This window comes from Colius striatus, chromosome 2 (genome assembly GCF_028858725.1).
Source record: "Colius striatus isolate bColStr4 chromosome 2, bColStr4.1.hap1, whole genome shotgun sequence".
Taxonomy (NCBI): domain Eukaryota; kingdom Metazoa; phylum Chordata; class Aves; order Coliiformes; family Coliidae; genus Colius; species Colius striatus.
The window spans coordinates 70,030,514-70,048,934 of record NC_084760.1 but is presented as its reverse complement, the minus strand read 5'-3'; the positions used below and the strand labels follow the sequence as shown (position 1 = coordinate 70,048,934).

Genomic DNA, 18,421 nt, shown 5'->3' with positions numbered 1-18,421 from the left:
CAGCAGCTGGAAGTCTGTTCCTAGATGTTCACACTGGAAACTCATCTGTTTCTGGGCCCAAACTTTTTTTTTTTTTTAATTTTGCCTCTTCCTATTTTAAAAAACATGTTTTCCTTTCCTCTTCTCTGACATAACAGGTAAGCACAGGCAGGGCTCCAGCAGCTATCTGAAACAAATTTTGTGTGAAGCAGTGCAGTGCCTTCAGAGACACTGCGGTCAACAATGAGAGTTATGAAAAGCTGCAGGACTGATCCTGGCTTCTGCTGTTGATAAAAAATCTCTCCACAAATATGTTTATCTCCTAATTGAGTGAGTCACAGCTCCTATCTGTTGCCAAGTGATGACAGCCCTGGGTCAGTGCTAGGTTAGTGTAGCAGAATATCCTAACTTCCAGTGCAGGAAAATGCAGATTTTTCATCTTTCCTGTTGTATGTCTCCCTGCAGCTGTTGAATATGTCATAAACCATTGCCAGAGAGGCACACACAATTGCGACTCTCCTCAGCGTGCTCAGTGTGTATACACTGGAGGATCCGCCTACATCTGCACATGCCTTCCTGGCTTCTCTGGAGATGGCCATGCCTGTGAAGGTGGGTAGTATTGTTTGGGGGATTTTTATACTCCTTATCACGCAGCTTGGCTGGTCATTGCAATGTCCTATACTTACTTGTGATTTAAAGAAGGAAATGTTGTATTTTAAGTCTCTCAGGCAAGCATTGCATTAAGCTTTTGTCATTTCCTCCCCTCACTTTTGAATTCACACTTCAATATTTGAAGGTCCAGAATGAAGTAAACACACAAATTGTAGTACCTGGAATCAGCAGACCAGATCTTCATCTTCTGGAACTGTTTGAACTGTATTGGTTTATATTACTAAGGTGGTGACACATGATGCTCAGACCATGTAAGACAAGTTATGTTCTGTTTCATGTCATTTGGAGTGAAGCGGGGGAGAAGCTTTACCTAACTACCTGTTGAAAACATTGCTGGCCAGATCCTACTTCTCTTTCTGTATTAAGTATTTTCCTTGAGAAATATAGACATGTATGTATAAAATACTGTACAAGTCAATAATACTAGTTACTCATTGGAATGGCAAAGTGCAGAGGCAGAACCTGAAATACATGCATGCAGGTTTTTTTCTCTTTTTCTCTTCTGTATAGATGTTCTTCCAAAGTTCTGTAAGTCTAATGAGATCCTAAAATAGGAGCCTGAAAGTAATACAGCAGATTTGTACTTCCTTTAATCTCTCTGATTTTTCCACCAGGAGGAACGGTTTTCTGATACTGATCTCTTTTACAGATGTAGATGAATGTCAACAGGGCCAATGTCATCCAGATGCTTTCTGCTACAACACTCCTGGGTCCTTCAGCTGCCAGTGTAAGGCAGGTTATCGTGGGGATGGTTTCTGGTGTGTGTTAGGAGGTAAAATTTTACAGTTCTTGAAAGTTGGACCAGAAATGTAATTTGAGAATGTTAATCTGGTTCCTCTCTGCAACTGATTGTGTATTGATCTTTATTCTTTCAAGTTTTGAAGTTCACCAAGCTTGTGTCAAAATCTGTATCTTGACTGTTATGACTTTTCCGTGATATCCTGTCCTATTTTATGTTTTGTTTGTTCTATCTTCAACAGTTCTCAGCTTCAAGGTGATACTATCTTTTGAAGTTGTCTTACGTAAAGTTTTGACCACAGATTGATTTTGTTTGCATACATAGTAGTCATGTATTGTAAAACATCTGGAACAGTTGGAAATGTAAAAGAAATGCAACAACAGGAGAAAAGTGAAGGATGAGACCAAAGTAGCTGCAGTGTTGTTTGCAGTGGGATCTATATGCCTGCATGCCACATAGAACAGCAGGAGTCCAGAAAGACTCCAGTTTCTAGCTAGCACTTAGTTGATTCTGTATTTACCTAGCTTGTTTTCTATTTAGCAGAAAGTTCTTCACCTTTTATGGTGGTTTAGCTTGATGTCCACCTAGTCATAAAATCACTCCCCCTCCTAAACTAGACAGGAGAGAGAGAGAAATACAACAAATGGCTTATGAATTGAGATAAGGACGGAGAGATCACTCTGCAATTAACATCATGGGCAAAACAGACTCAGCTTAAGGAGAAAAGGGTTTGATTTATTAAAGAAACAATAAGAGCAGGGAGATGAGAAATAAAACTGTCTTAAAAACACCTCCCCCCCACCCCTCCTCTGCCCAGGACTCCCTTTCCTTCCCCATCCCACCAGCGCAGGGGATGGGGGATGGTGGTTGCGGTCAGTTCATTACAGATGGACTTTGCAGCTGCTTCTTCTCAGGGGAGTCCTCCTCACACTTCCCACTGCTACACTGTGGGGTCCGTCCCCACGGGAGACAGTCCCTCACAAACTTCTTCAATGTGGGTCCTTCCCATGGGCTGCAGCTCAACACGAACTGCTCCAGCATGGGGCCTTCCACAGGGGCAGCTCCTCACACTCTGCCTCAGCGTTGGTCATCCACGGGGACAACAGTCCTTCAGGGACAGACTGCTCCAGTGTGAGTGCCTTACAGAATCACAAGTCCTGACAGCAAACCTGTTCCAGCATGGGCACCACCCCCACGGACTCCTAGGTCCTGCCAGGAACTTGCTCCAGGATGAACTTACAGAGTCACAGCCTCCTTCAGGCATCCACCTGCTCCAGTGTGGGATCCTCCACAGACTGCGAGTGGGTGTCTGCTTCCCGATGGTCCTCCATGGACTGCAGGGGGACAGCCTGCTTCACCATGGTCCTCACCACGTATCACAGGGGAGCCTTTTCAGTGCCTAAGCACCCTCCTCCCCCCTCCTTCTCCACTGACCTTGGTGTCTGTGGAGGTGTTTTCACATTCTCCCTCCCTGTTGCTGCTGCAGTTTTGCAACTGCGCAACAATTTCTTCTCAAATACATTATTCACAGAGACGTTACCCCCATCACTAATTGTCTAGGCCTGGGTCAGGTGCAGGGTCCAGATTAAACTTGGCTGACCTTAACCCTGTCAGCTACAGGGGAAGCTCCTGGCAACTCTTTTTGTTTAAAGAAGCCACCCCTGTAGCCCCCCTGCTACCGAAAAACCTGGCCCAGGCAAAACCACTACACCCTTCCACACTTCCATTCTTTGGAATGTTGTACTTTGGGCTTTGAAGCATAAAGCTCCTAATATTGAAGCTATGTTTGAAAAAAGAAGGAACCCTCAAGCTCAAAGTCTCATTGTTACAGTTACTTTAGTTCAAAAGCATGACAGACCTGTGGGAGAGCACTCAGGTTTTTCAGTATGATGAATGCTTTAATCCAGGAAAGAAAGCCTAACTGAGTATATTCAAACCCAGTTCTCCTGCTTCTATGATCCTTTCTATTGGGTAAAACACCACTCAACACTACATCACTCAACAAACTGAAACTCAGACTGTGCAATCAAGAGTAAGAAAGGCATAGAGCCAAAGGGAAAGAAAGCCAGAAGCAATGTAACTGAAGAGGAATGTTCTCTTTATAATTCAGCTTGTGCACTATGGTCTTAATGATGTCCAAAGTATTTAGTGATTCAAAATTGAGGGGGTTTTGTAATAACGGATGTGCTGGCTTAAAATGGCATGGTATTACTTCCTGATGCAATGTTGAAACTTAATATTTTTCTTTTGCCATTATATTTCCTAATTGTGAATTTCTGACTTTTTTGCACAATTGGATACTCCTATCTTAAAAAAAAGGCAAAGGATTGTTTATAAGAAAGGCATAAAAAAAATCAAGTGGTTGTTTCTGGTTTTAAATCTTCGTTGTGAGCTTAACAACATGTGTTGTCTCAAATCACCCAGTGCTTGTAGACTTTTCTGTCATAAATTGTAGGAGGTTTTGCAGTGCTTAATTGTGAAACTTGAGCTTTTGCCACTATGTCAATCTTTCAATATTATTTTTAACTAAGTTGCCATTCATAAATCCCATATATGTTTTTATTTTAATACCAGATAAATTAAGAACCTGCCTAATGTTTCTGACCTGTATCAAAATATTTAGGTAGCAAACCAACTGATAAAACCAGGATTCATTCCTCCTAGAGAAGAATCTCAATGTGAAAAACTTGATGCAAAATCCAGCCTTAAAGCTTACAGTTCTTGTCTGGCACATGTCTTTTATAGCTGAAACAAGTAGTTTGGTAGGCGGATGCTTAAATTCAACCAATTTTATTACCAGGATACAATTTCTTTTGAGTATATGTGATAGCATACTTAAATGTTTGTTGTTCTTACTTTTTTAAGAATGCTGTGGTTAGTGTCCCTACTAAGCTACTAAGCACAGTGTGTTATTTTGTAGTGACTTTCTGGGTTTTTTTTCTACTTATTCTATATGTTTCTTGGCTTTCCATACTCATCACAATTGTGTCTTGAATAGGAATGTTTTCATGTAATGGAAGTACCAAATAGTTTGGAGAGTTTTGTTTTATATACTGTTTTAGTGGGTGGTGATCTACCAGATTTTGTTAGTTTTCATATATCCCTCACTGGTTTTTATTTTTTTTTTTTAAATACTGTTTTGTACTACCAGTAGAAGACATACTTTAGAAACACTTGTATTGATTGGCTCGACTCATTAAATGCTCTGAGCAGAAGACATCTGTGTAGATAAGAAGTCTCACTCTTGCTGAATTCTGCCTGAAGTACAGATTATCTGTATTTCTCTGCTAGTCTCCAGCAATGGCAGTGTTTACAAGAAACTTAGCTACTCCTCCCTTCTTGGAGAGTTAATAGAACAATAGCTGCCCCTGGGTTGTCATCTGTTGCTAAAGCTTTGGTACTTTAAAAATGGATATATCCGACAGTTAGTTAATCATTGCCAGGAGACAGAATCAAAATGTGTTTTCTGAAGCCTAGCAAAAAGCAGCTTAGTTTACTTTAGCACCCAATTTGGAAAGTAAGTTGCTTCAGAATGGAGATTCCAGATGAGGCTATATTGTATTCAATTGCAATTAGAGACCCTTTCTCCCATTTTTTGCTTACAAAGGTTTTGATCTAATTATCTGCAGTCAAGTCACTGAAGTTTTTCCTGGTTGTTAGTAGCATGGAAAGCTTCCTGTATTCAGATGTTTTTGCTGTACTGTTTTCTGATCCAAGTGTACAATTGCTTGCTTGTTTGGTGTCTTCATTAGTAGATGAAGCCTTGCTGTTAAAACAAGTAGGCTAACAAGTGAAGTGGATTTGAGTCATGCACAAGAGAATGTCTGTAGGAGTTAACCAGCAGTTAATGAAAGAGTTAATGATACTGCAGTGTCCCACTGCTCACAGCTATTAAGAAAGTCTGTACTTCATTATTTCCTCACGCTTCATTTTTCCATTTCAAAAAACCAGATGTCTGAGTGTTTCAACTGCTGCAGACCCCAGACACTGTTTAGTAAACAGACACAAATCTAAATGCTTGGAACTAGGGGTCTGACTGTTAACGGCCATTTGCTGGTCCTCTGTATACAGTCAGTTTCACATGAGAAATGCACTGAACAGGGCAACACTAAGTGAAGGATTACAAAGGAAAATGAAGAGACAAAGGGAAGTGTGTTATTTTGTTTGGTTTTTTTTTTCTGGCAACGTCTGACAACAGCAATTAAAAATGTCACTATAACTATTGATATATGGGGAATAAAGTGATCCTCATAGGAAATTTTAAAGTGTTCTTTGATTACATACTGATTCCAGATACCGTTTTAAGTAATTTGTGTCTTCAACTTGCAAATTAAAACCCGTTTGAGTAGTTCAGTCTTTAAAAATTTTGAATGCTATTGTAGAACTAATTGAATTTGGTTTAGTGTATTATCAGACTAACCCTCCCTGAAAAAGAGAAGGGAAGGTGTCCCATACATCTCTGTTTCCCAGTCTGTTTTCTCAGCCTCCATCTTTTTTATAAAAGCCCATAAATAATTTTCTGTAGTACTGCTGCAAGAGCTTTCCTTTATCACCAAAAAAGACTTTGAATGCTTGTGTATGGCTTTTGGGCTTTTTTTCTCCCCATTGTTCTATTTCTTTGCTTATGTGGGAAATGTATACATATATGTTTTTCATCTGGCCCACTTTCCGTATCCATGCCATTTTCATTTCATTTTTTCAAGTTCCATGATCTATTTCAGTGACTCTTAAATTCCAGAATACTACTGCTAGTCTGTGAAACAAATGAAAAAAAGTTTAAAACGTTAAATACACATTTTTCTGAGGAAGGATAGTGATTAAACTTGAATTCAGGATGCACCCCTCTTTGTGTTTAGTCTGACTTGTATGTACCATGATCTGTGGAACTTAAATTCTTCATGAAGCATTTGACCTCAGTTCTGCACTACAGTTTCCCTCTTGGGAGCTCTTTTCTGTACGCTGGTTCAATTTTTCACTGTCCTTTCAAACTGGTTGCCAGAGCTGGACCTAATACTCCTTGAATAATACTCCCCTGATAATTCTTTGTACTTGTGCAGTGTTCCCTGTGTATTTGTCGAGCTCTTTTGCACTCTCACAATCCCTACATCACTGAGCTGAGTGCTGGCAGTCTGTCTGTTCACAGTTACCTGCTGATAGCTTTTTTTTTGGTTGTGATTTCCAAGATGAGTCTATCTTTAGAAGCTGGCCTACACATTGCATTCCAAGAAGTGTTAACTTTCCATGTGACTATATGAATCTACTAGTTGATTTTAATGTTCTCAGTTTACCTGGTGATGAAGTCTTGTCCTTCTCATAATTCATGGCCTGTTTCTCTTCGACAAGCGTTATTTGCACTTAGCTCTACCTGCTGTAGTTAATGAAAGTTTTCTTCATGCCAGTCAAGAAATCAGAGAGCTCTCCTGATGCTAATTGTTCTGTGTCTTTGAAGAGTCCTGACTGGACAAAATATTACTGTATTTAGATTAAAGGAGGAGCATTAAGAAATCTCATTTATTTAAGCTGTTGTACTGAGGGAAAGTTACTAGCCGTAAGATTTATACCTAGAACCTGGCTTACAAAGTAGCACCTAAATATGTAGCAATTCTATGTTTTGTCTAACTAGTGCTGTTAGCTCATCAAGGTGCTTTGTTTACTGTCAGCCTCATTTTCCAAACTGTCACAGCTACCCTCCTTTCAGACAATTAATTAATGCAATTGAAAACTTGCAAATCAGAGCATCTTCTCCCAAGCACACAGAGTAAAATATATGACTGCATGACTATTTATCCCAGCCAGCTGTCGTCCGTATCTGAGATGGCTGTGTCTTCATTGCTGTGTAAGTTACAACTCTGAACTGGGATTCAGCTCCCTTTTTGTTAGGTGCTTTTAAACTGTAAGCATAGTAATCCTACCTATGATTCAGAGATAAGGAGAGAATAAATACAATATGGATTCCAAGTGCCTGGTTTAGACAGTCATAATCAATTTTGGGGCTTTTTTTTGTTTGTAAATTTCAGTATCAGTTAAATTCATGTTAGTGAGTTGAAAGGAGCTGGATGTTAAAAGGTTAAAATGATCGAGTTGGCCCAGATGAAGATGATAACACTGGTTTTATTTCTTCCCCAAATATTTCTTTAACATATATTACTTACCACATTTCATAATGTTAAAAAAGTTATTATAAATCTAAGAGCCTTTTAGGTGTGACTAAGCCATAAAATACATAGTTATGCTTAAAAGTAGCAATAGGGTATTTTGTATCTTTTTATGCAACTGAAAAACCATTGTTGATGGGTTTTTTTAGGAAAAAAACATACTTTATGCCTTATAGAAGCTGAGTCTTAATTTTGAAAATGAATTTGTTTATAGCCTCTTGACTTTAGAGAGACTGACTGCATAAGCAGGCCATTTGTGCGACTGGTATTGATCATTACTGTATAAGTATTCTTCAAAAGCTCCATCAGTTTTCCTGGATAAAATCTATGGATAAATGTGAATATTGTCTTAAAATTAGAACAAACCTTAGTATTTCAAGTTACCAATTATACTAGTATATTTTGTGTGTAGCAGGTGGATCCTGTCTGGGAGAGTGTACTCTCACCTTTTGTATAATTTGTATTGGCTAACTGACTTTCATAAAGTTGATCTAGTCTATTGACTTTAAGAAATTGTAAAGTGTTGGTTATTCTCTAATTCTGGGAGTTTCAGATGGGAAGGAAAGCTGACCAGCTTCTACATGTGGTTTTAATTCCCATGGAGTAGGAGCTCATAGTATCTCTCAAAAGATGACATGAATGCAGTGAAGATTTTGCTCTGCAGTGAACAAAAGCAGTGTGGGTCGGTTTATCAATATTCTATTTTCCCTACTTTCTCTTATGAGTGGTGCTTAAAAAAAATCAAACCCCAAACCTCTGGCAAAACTATCCTGGTTACTGTAATCAATATTTCTTTTACCTGCTTACTGCATGGTGAGTTGAATACATGCAAACAAAATTTGAGATAGATAATGGAGGCTGTCCTGGTTTTGTAGGTTGATTCAAGGCTGTCTACCACCCACATGGAAGCTGATGCCAAATATTTCAGCTGCTTAGTGAGCTGTTCTCCAGACATTAATATTTCTCTAATTGTGTTCAGGTGCATGAAACTTGTCCAAAGTTTTAGATTGCATAACTAGTTTAAATAATAGTAAAAAACTATGCTTCTTTTTTGTATTTGTGTGATTTACTCCACAACAGTCTGTAGGTGCATGGGATTAGCTTTTTGCTCAGCTGGTCTGAGCCACACATAGCTAATGCTGTCCACTAAGCAATATAAAACCACAGAAGGAATAAATGTAATAAGCGTAATGTGAAAGCCTCTTCAGCAGGCAGTTCATGGTATTTCTAACTGTCTCTAAAAATCACTGACAGGCAAAAGATACTCCTCCATGATTAGAACTGATTCTTTCCCAGTGCATAGAACCCTTCAGGTGTCTCAAGTGTAAGGTAAAAATAAGCCAGATTTCTTTGCCTAGACAAGGAAAACAATTATTGTATTTTAATTTCATTATGTTTGGCATCTGGAAGGATATTTTTATCCAGGTGACATTCCCTACTGAATCACAGATCACAGTCACAGAATGGTAGGGGTTGGAAGGGACCTTTTGAGAGCATCTAGTCCAACCTCCCTGCTCAAGCAGGTCCACCTAGATCAGGTTGCACAGGAATGTATCCAGGTGTGTTTTGAAGACTTCCAGAGAAGGAGAATTCACACTCTCTTGGAGCAGCCTGTGCCAGGGCTCCCTCACCCTTACAGTACAAAAGTTTTTCCTTAAGTGGAACTTTTTGTCTTCCAGCTTTTGTCCATTACCCGTAGTCCTACCACTGGACACTACAGAAAAAAAGTGTTCCCCCATCCTCCTGACATACACCTTTTAAATACTTGTTCAGAGCACTTGTTCTATTAAACAGCAGCATCTTAAAGGTCAAAGGGTAAAACGTTGTTGCTACGTGATGGATGATAGTTGACATTACTGGCAGGCATTCAACCGTATTGTAACCCATGTTAAAGGCAGGAGTGGAAAAGCAAAGACCTTTGTGGCACTTCCTCCTTCACAAACCTGCTTCCACTATTTCAGCACAAATTCTTCTCCACACATGCAAGGCAATGTAATTTCAAATAGTAATGAAGTATTTTGATCAAGATTGTCCAAACAACCGCACTACACAGAAAAGCTCAGTATATTACATACAGCAAAAGCTAATGTTTTAAAACTATTATGAAACAGAAAACAATTTATCTGACTATAAGATTTCACGAGAACTATTAGATCCTATTGCCAATTCTGACACTAATCTGCTGTGAGACCATGTTCCTTTTGTGCCAGACACCCTACCATTAATTGGGATAATACCTATGTGGCAAGACATTAGAATATCACAATTTTAAAGAACTATGAAGTTTCACTCCCACTTATAAACACTATGGAGTACCTAACATTGTCAGATGAAAATTAACACCTGAAAAACAATACCTTGGAAAAAAGCTTCATATCTTGTGAAATAATAACTTATATCTTATTTGATAGTCACTGAATATCCAGAAACCAACCTACCTTTCTGCTTGTAGGGATTACTAATTACCAGATTGGTGTCATCTGAACCAGATAAAATATATTGTCCTGTATCATTCCAGCAAATTCTATTCACACAGCCATTGTACACAGATAATACATAAGAAGATGTATATTTTAGTCCAGGCTGTTTTGAAGTTGACACCAAAAGAACTGAGCCCCTGAATCTCTTGATAATCTAGAAACTTACCCTTTCATCTCTAGTCTCTACAGTAATACCTATGCATGGTGTAGCTATTGTGCATCATGTGTTTCTCTGAGTACGTGGTAGTATTCCTGTTTTCTTTATGGCCTTTACCAGGCACTGAACAATCTTCTGTCCCTACCATTCCTTTCTTAGGTCCGAAAGTCTCAAGTGAGTGCTCACCTTAATGTACATCTGAGCAAGAATTTGTTTCATTTCCTAGATTCTCTAGAAAGCTCTGCATCTGCCTCATGGTTTGTTTTTTTTTTTTTCTCTTGTGACTCTGAAGGGAGGCTCAACTTAAAGCCTTTCTTCTAAGGCTAAATGTGTGGCCACTGTATGACCTGGCTAATTAATCACATTTTAAGGCTCGTGGATAATTGCCAAATGAGTAGACATTGGGGGTTCACAAGTCAAACAGAGAATGTTCTTGTTAATGTGCCTCAAGGAGAAAGACAATGTTCTCCAGCTTCTGGTTTTGACCTTTCCATGTAGGAAGCTGCACAGGGCTGTTTGTTTTGTTTTAAACTGGAGAGTGAAAGATAAAATGATGTAAGTTTAAGACAAATGTGTTGCATTTACATAGACTGGACTGTTCCTGAAGGTGCACTGAAGGCATATACCTTCAAGGTTTGTAACAATGTTCCTCCAGCAATAAGAATACTTGCCTTATAAGTGGTCAGCATACATTAACTGTTGTTAGTTAAAACAAAAATATTCACTGGTCTTTATTTTTTTTCATAGAAGCAGAAAAGACCAAATGCCTGCGAGAACGAGAAGTAGCTCTTGGAAGTGGAGGCACTTTCTTCCCAAGGGGGATGAGAGTTGGTCAGTTTGTTCCCCAATGTGATGAGCATGGGAATTACCTACCCACTCAGTGCCATTCTAGCAGTGGATATTGTTGGTGCGTGGATAGGGATGGAAATGAGATTGATGGCACCAGAAGCAGCCCAGGAGTTCGACCGCCATGTAAGTGGCTGAAGCACTGTATCTTGTGTGTGTCTCTCTACCCATTGCACTTTCTCACAAATGTGGAGCTTGGTCGTGCCCCTGAGATACAGCACCAACTTGGAGCAATGCAGATCTTTGCTGTCCCAGTGACAATATGCTTTGCGCTACAGCCCTTTGGTAACTCCAGCATATGCTTTTCCTTCAGCCAGGGCATCTGGACAGCTGTGGTGAGCCTCCGAATAAGAAGATGGTTTTCTGACTTCTTCCTTGCCTTGAAACTGTGAGAGGCCTTTGGGAACTATGACAAGAGTCAGTGTGGTAACTGACTTGCCTCAGGAAGTGAAGGATATTCTTTCCTACATCTTCCTCACTTCAGCTGCAAAATAAAATAGGTTGTTATAAACATTTGAAAAAGAAGAGCAATTACAGAGCTGAACATGAAAAGACCTGTTTTGTTAATTGCTCCTTCTCTGTCAGCCAAGGGGAAAATTTCAGAAGCTTTCTGCATCTGGTTATAGTTTTTAGTGTCTGCTTTTAGGGCTGTTTCCTTCTAAGAAGTCTGACTGTAATTATCTCTCTGCAAATAACAAGGAGCCTTGTTAAGTACAAGCTAATTTTTTTCTCCATCTGTTTCTTTCTGTATTAACAAGGTCTGAGCACAGCTGCTCCTCCTGTTGTTATTGGGCCCTCTGTTCGACCAGACACAGTACCTCTGCCACCAGGAACACACTTGCTTTTTGCTCAAAGTGGTAAAATTGAACATGTTCCACTAGAGGGAAACAGCATGAAGAAAAATGGTGCAAAAGCACTCTTGCATATCCCAGTAAGTAACCTACTATACTAAGTTCATGTGTTTTAGAAGACTTGTAACAAAGATGAGAGTGTCTACATAATTAGGTAATGTAAGCTCCAAACTCAATTTTTGCTCTTAAGATTTCAACATCCCATCACTTTGTCACTGAAAATTCCTGACCTGACCAGTCAAAAAGCCTAAAACTATAAAGCTATAAAAAATTAGTTGTCTTTAAAGAATAGCTCATAAGACAAAAATCTAGTATTTGTGATCTCAATGTCTCCAGAAGCTCATGACAGAAACTCTTCTACACTCACACTTCCATTGGCTTTCTCACTCTGGTATAAAATTCTAGGAGACCCACAAGGGGCTGTTTTTTTCTCTCTTACTCCCCCAGAGTTTTTTCCCAAATCTTAATCTCTTCCTGTTTTTTCAGTCAGTTCTGTGCTCTTCTTGGCTACAGACATATACAGATCATGTTTTTTTTCCTTTTTTGTGTCCTTCTGGATGTGCAGGCCCAGCGGGTGGTAAATCTTTTTCCCACACTTCTTACTGCTATCTTGAATCTTTTTTCCTTGAAAATGAATCCCTGACGCTGATGATCTGTCTTTTCTGTCATCTATGACACACCTCAGCTCCTCTCACTTCCAATTTCATCGGATCCAATTTATTTTCCCCAAAGCCTGAGATTTCTGTTTTCATTCCAATGTTACTGTATTTGTAACAGCAATACCAGGTAGCATGCTGGCCTCTTTTTATTTTTGCATTGCATTGCTGTGAATATTTAGTAGATCAAATACTGACTAAATTGCACACATTCAGTTCAGTAAATATTACCACAAACTACTGTGATGGGAGCAAAATTAAGCTTTGTCTTGTCTAAAGTGCCACTGTAATAATATACAAATAAAATACTGTGTGCAAAATAGGGTAGTTAGGCTGATATAGACACATGATTCTGAATCCTTGTTAGCTAGTCTCTTTATTTACATATTACTATTGGTGTAGCTTAAATTAGTTAGAATGTCTTCAAGAAAGAGCTTCCATGAGATAAGATGCAAGTCTCCCTTAAATCTTTCAATTAAAAGGAGACTTTCAGGCTCTGATAATAGCTTTATGTTTGTGTTGTCTCTGTATGAGTATTTGTAAAGTGACAGTGTTCAGGAGCCTTCAGATTTTGTAACCTATATAATTCATGTAAGTGTCTGTTTCACCTGTGCATCTGCTTTAATGTGTGGTCTTTGACCATCTTTCTAAGAACTTGCAACTTAGAAAAGCAGCAAAAGTGATAGATCTAGGAACCCATGTGAAATTATGAATGGAAGTCTCATTTGCCTGGAGGAAAGAACTTCAAGCTGAAAATCTAGTCCTACTTTTTTCTCTCTGGAAAATTGTATATATATATATGTTCCTTGTCTTTGAGCACATGCTTTCCAGCAGAACCATTTATGGAGAATTTGTTTAAGCTATTGTCTTGGTTTTGCCCAGCCAGCAATGAAGCACTACAACAGTTTCTTGCTCACTGCTCCCCATCAACCCCCACCCTTGGTCCCAGAAAAATGGGAGGAAAAAGAATAACCAAGGATGTTGTGGATCAAGACAAGGGCAAGGAGGGCTCATTGCCTGTTACAGTTCTGGGCAAAACTGACTCCAGTACTCAACTTAGAGAGGAAAATAGGAAAACAGAACAACAGCAAAAAGAGAGCAGGATGATGAGAAAAGTACAACCAGCACTTTAAGATCTCCTCCCCCATCCCTCCTTTCTTCCCAGGAGCTCACTGCTCCCCATATCTCTATCTCCTTCTCTCTCAGTGGCTCAGGGGGGCAGGGAATGGGGGATGTGGTCAGTCTCTCACAGATGGACTCTGCCACTTCTATCTTCTCAGAGGACGATTACTCCTGGCATTCTTCCCCTGCTTCAGTAGAGGGTGCCTCCCACGGGACCCAGTCCTTAACAAACTTCTCTGGTGTGGGTTCTTCCCAACAGCTACAGCTTCTGCAAATACAGGGTCCCTCCCACAGGACACAGCCTCCTCTGGGCATAATTTTAATGAACTTCTGTGAATATGAGGTCCCTCACATGGGACATGGCCTCTTTTGGCCATAGTCACTGTCTCTGGCACAGGGTCTTTAACAAAGTGAGTCACTGCCCCTGATGCGGGATCTTTACAAAGAGCAAACAAATCTCAGCTTCACCAGTCCTCTCTGCAGGATGCAGGGAAGTCTCTGCTCCATCACACCTCCTCTCCTTCCTCACTGACCATGGGGTCTGCACGACTGCTTCTCTCTCTCTTCCAACTCCTTGCACCACCACCATCTGGAAAAAAAAAAAGAAAGGACAGAACCAGAAGGAAAAGGAAGAACCCTCCTTTTCTGGCTTCTTCTTAAAAATGGATTGTGGAGGTGTCTAATTGGCTCAGCCCAGAAGTGGATCTGGCTCAGAACTGGGGAGAGTTTCAAGCAACTTCTTACAGCAGCCACCACTGCAGCCCCTTCCCCATTACCAGAAATGGCTCCATGTCAAACCGTGACAGCTATTTTTTGTTTTTAAAACTTTCTTTACTAGAACTTTTTTGACACAAATGATGCTACATAGGTTGTACTGCTGAAATGCAGTCATAATGCATAAGTTGATGAATATTCAGAACACAAGTCAGATTTGAAAAAAGTCATTATTGCTTTGAGGGGAAGGAATAAGAGAAAAGCACATAAGTAAAATAACAGCCTGAACTTTCTCTAAATGGTTATTCAAGTAAAGTAGAAGTCAAAACAGTGGTTCAGTACTAATATCTACAATTTTTCTTTGAAACAAGATCATTATAAATGGTGTCTGTTAGTTAAAAGGGACTTATTTTTCTAAGCTTCTACAGTTAACTGTCACCCAATCATTTCCTCTGTTTTTTTCTCCCCATCTCCTATGTTTCCTTAAGAATTTCTTTTTTTCAGGCTTGAGACTTAGATCCATAAGCTAGTACTGCTGGCAAATTAGTTGTTGTTTAGCATAAATTGATGTAACTTGCTTGTTGGACAACAGGACAAAGTTGTTATTGGAGTTGCTTACGATTGCATGGACAAGATGGTTTATTGGACAGACATCAGTGGCCCTTCAATCAGCAGGGCTAGTCTGCATGGTGGGGAGCCAACAACCATCATCAAAACAGGTAACAGCACAAAATTCTTCACCTTGCTACTTCCTAGAAATGGCATTAGAGACTTGAATGTAGTAATATACGCTTGCCAGGTACTGCCTGAGCTGTAGCATTACATGTTGGTGTTATTTGGATAGACAATAGCTAAAAAGTCTGGATAACAAAATGGAGAAGATCTGTTCCCTATGCAATAGCCCTTCACTGCCTTTCCAGTGCTAAGATAAGCTAGAACTCAGTTCTCTTTAAGCTTTGTTTATTTACGGTCAGAAGTGGGAGTAGAATGGTAGCGAGATGTACTGTATCCGTCTAACCATTGAGTGTCTTGTGAACATCACTGGGGACATTTTAATTGAAGGCTGAGGGATTTGCAAGAAAAATCAGGCTGTTGTGGTGGTTATCTCAAGCATATCTCAAGGCACTAATGGATACAGAGTTCAGAGCCTCACAGTCTAGGCTTTGGACTGTGTCTCAGCTCCTCACAGGAATGTTTAGAGAATTTCTGTATCCAAGTACAGTCCTAGGCTGTACTTATATTCTTGCTGTGTTTAACAAAGAAAAAAACCTCTCCTTTGGATGCTTTGTCTGTTCTGGGGAGGAATCCTGGGATAGACTTGAGGCCTTTATGGCTCTCTACCTGTAGTGGCATCCTCAGGCATGCCACTTCAGTGGAGTAGCAGAGCTAGTGTCCTCAGGGCAATACATCCATACTCAAAGCACTTAAAGCACTCTCAAGACCTCCCTTACTTGTGTTAAGGACTGGCTGTACTACGGCATGCCCAGACTGAGAGCCTTTCTGTAGCACACCTCTTTTTCTAGTTACGTCTTGTCAACCATGCTGGTCTAGCATCCTTCCTGAAAAAGTCCCTGTCCATGAGGAATAGAACACATAGGTAGGTTAAGCTCAGTTAGATAGATGTTATTTATGCTTACAATGATGCAAGGGCTATAAGACATAAATATGTAAAGAACGAAGGTTATCATAAAAGCCTAGGTCGTGTGATGGGGTAGACCCAACATTTTCAATGTATGTACAATCTGAGGAGGGGATGATGTCAATTTGCTACTGAATGAATATTGAACACAATCAAATCTAAAGCTGACTGAAGAGTTGCATTTGTATGTCTACATGGAATATGATCTTTGGGTGTCAATGAATTTTTGTTCTGGCCAGCTGAGATTTGGTTATGTACAGTCTTCTTCTCTTTGAGGATCAAGCAGATGAGAGGTCATTACAAACTGTTTCAGCTATGACTTTCCATGCCTCCCACTCAAGCTGTAAAATAAAAGTCAGTAAATACACTCTGTTCAATTTTCACCCATGGAATTGCTCAAGGATTCAAGAATTTTATTAGAGGGTATTGTAGGGTTAGTGCTTTTACAGTGCTGCTCTCTCCTCCAAGACTCTGCTGCTCACTGCAGTTCATGTTCACTTTCATTAGAAGGGTAATTGTGAGCTCATGTATCCTAAATACAAAAACCTTTTTTAGAAGAAAAGATTTAAGGGGAAGGGTGGGTTTGGAGAACAAAGTAAAGTGTAGGGAGGGACATTAAAAAAACCAAAAAAAACCGCCAAAAAAATAGCCAGAGGCACTTTTTGAATACTAGTGATTCTAGAACACCTGTAAAGATATGAGAGGAGGTCACCATTGCTTTGGATCCTTTGCTATTGTAACAAAAATTTAGGAAATTATTTTAGCAAAATGATCAACCAATTTTAATTCTCTACAGTAAATTAGCTGTAGTTTTCTTTGGATCTGTTGAGAATTTCTATGTGGAGTTTGTGCTTTGGAATCAAAGAATCATAGAATCATTTCAGCTGGAAGAGACCTGTAAGGTCATTGAGTCCAGCCTTTGTCCCAGCCCTATCAACCACTAGACCATTTCCTTAAGTGCAACATCCACTCATCTCTTAAATACCTCTGGGGATGGTGACTCCACCACCTCCCTGGGCAGCCATTTCAATGCCTGACAACCCTTTCAGTAAAGAAATTCCTCTTGATTTTCCAGCCTGAACCTCCCCTGGTGCAACTTGAGGCCGTTTCCTATTGTTCTATTGCTTGTTACTACGAAGAACAGACTGACCCCTCCCTCACTACAACTTCCTTTCAGGAAGTTGTTGTAGAGTGATCAGGTCTCGCCTGAGCCTTCTTTTCTCCAGGCAACACAGCCCTAGATCCCTCAACCATTCCTCATAGGAGATGTGCTCCAAATCCATTACTAGCTTGGTAGCCCACCTCTGGATCCTGTCCAGCACCTCAATGTCCTTCTTGTAGAGAGGGACCAAAACTGGACACAGTATTTGAGGTTCAGCCTCACCAAAGCTGAGTACAGGGGAATGATCACCTCCCAATGTCCAGGATGCCATTGGCCTTCTTGGCCACCTGGGCACTCTACTGGCTCATGTTCAGCTGCTGTCAACCAACACTCCCAGGCCCCTCTCTGTCTGGCAGCTTTCCAGCCATTCCTTCCCAAGCCTGCAGCACTGCTGCGGGTTGTTGTGGCTGAAGTGGAGGACCTGGCATCTGGCCTTATTGAAACTCATGGCATTGGCCTTGGGCCAGCCATCCAGCCAATCTAGATCACTCTGTAGAGCTTGCCTAGTGCAGATCAACACTTCCACCCAGCTTGGTATCATCTGCAAATTTACTAAGGGTGCACTCTATCTTCTCATCCAGATAATTAATAAAGATGTTAAACAGGAGTGGCCCCAGTACTGAGCCCTGGGGGACACCACTCATGACTGGCCACCAACTAGATTTAACTCCATTGACCACAACTCATTGGACTCAGCCATCTCACTAGTTTTTCACCCAGGATAGTGTATGCCCATTCAAGCCAAGAACAGCCAATTTCCTTAAGAGAAGTCTGTGGGAAACAGTGTCAAATGCCTTACTAAATTCAAGGCAGATAACATCCACAGCCTTTCCTTCATCCAAGAAGCACATTACCTTGTCATAAAAGATCCTGTGTAGAAGAGGCAGGCCACAAAGCAGGACCGTGACCCTGGATTTCAGACGAGCTGACTTTGGCCTCTTCAAAGATCTACTTGGATGGATCTCATGGGATATGAGTCTATAAGATAGAAGTGCCTATGAGAGCTGGTCAATCTTCAAGCATCACTTCCTCCCAGCCCAGGATCAGTGTGTCCCAACGTGCAAGAAGGGAGGAAAAGGAGGTAGGAGGCCTCCATGGATGAGCAAGGATCTGTTGGGACAACTCAGGCAGAAAGCAGCCATCTATGAGAGGTGGAAACAGGAGCTGGCTTCTTGGGAAGAGTATAGTAACATTGCCAGGGCATGTAGGGGTGCAGCTAGGAAGGCTAGAGCCCTTCTAGAATTACATT

General features: G+C 40.4%; 1 protein-coding gene across 1 annotated transcript in view; it reads left to right on the top strand.

The window, feature by feature from the left end:
* Positions 1-18,421, top strand: part of NID1 (nidogen 1) — a 50,987-nt gene that overhangs the window by 20,193 nt on the left and 12,373 nt on the right. The window contains exons 11-15 of the mRNA XM_061991034.1: positions 445-588; positions 1,301-1,423; positions 10,930-11,154; positions 11,787-11,959; positions 14,964-15,090. Of these exons, the coding sequence (XP_061847018.1) occupies positions 445-588; positions 1,301-1,423; positions 10,930-11,154; positions 11,787-11,959; positions 14,964-15,090 (792 nt within the window). The remainder of the gene's footprint in view (positions 1-444; positions 589-1,300; positions 1,424-10,929; positions 11,155-11,786; positions 11,960-14,963; positions 15,091-18,421) is intronic.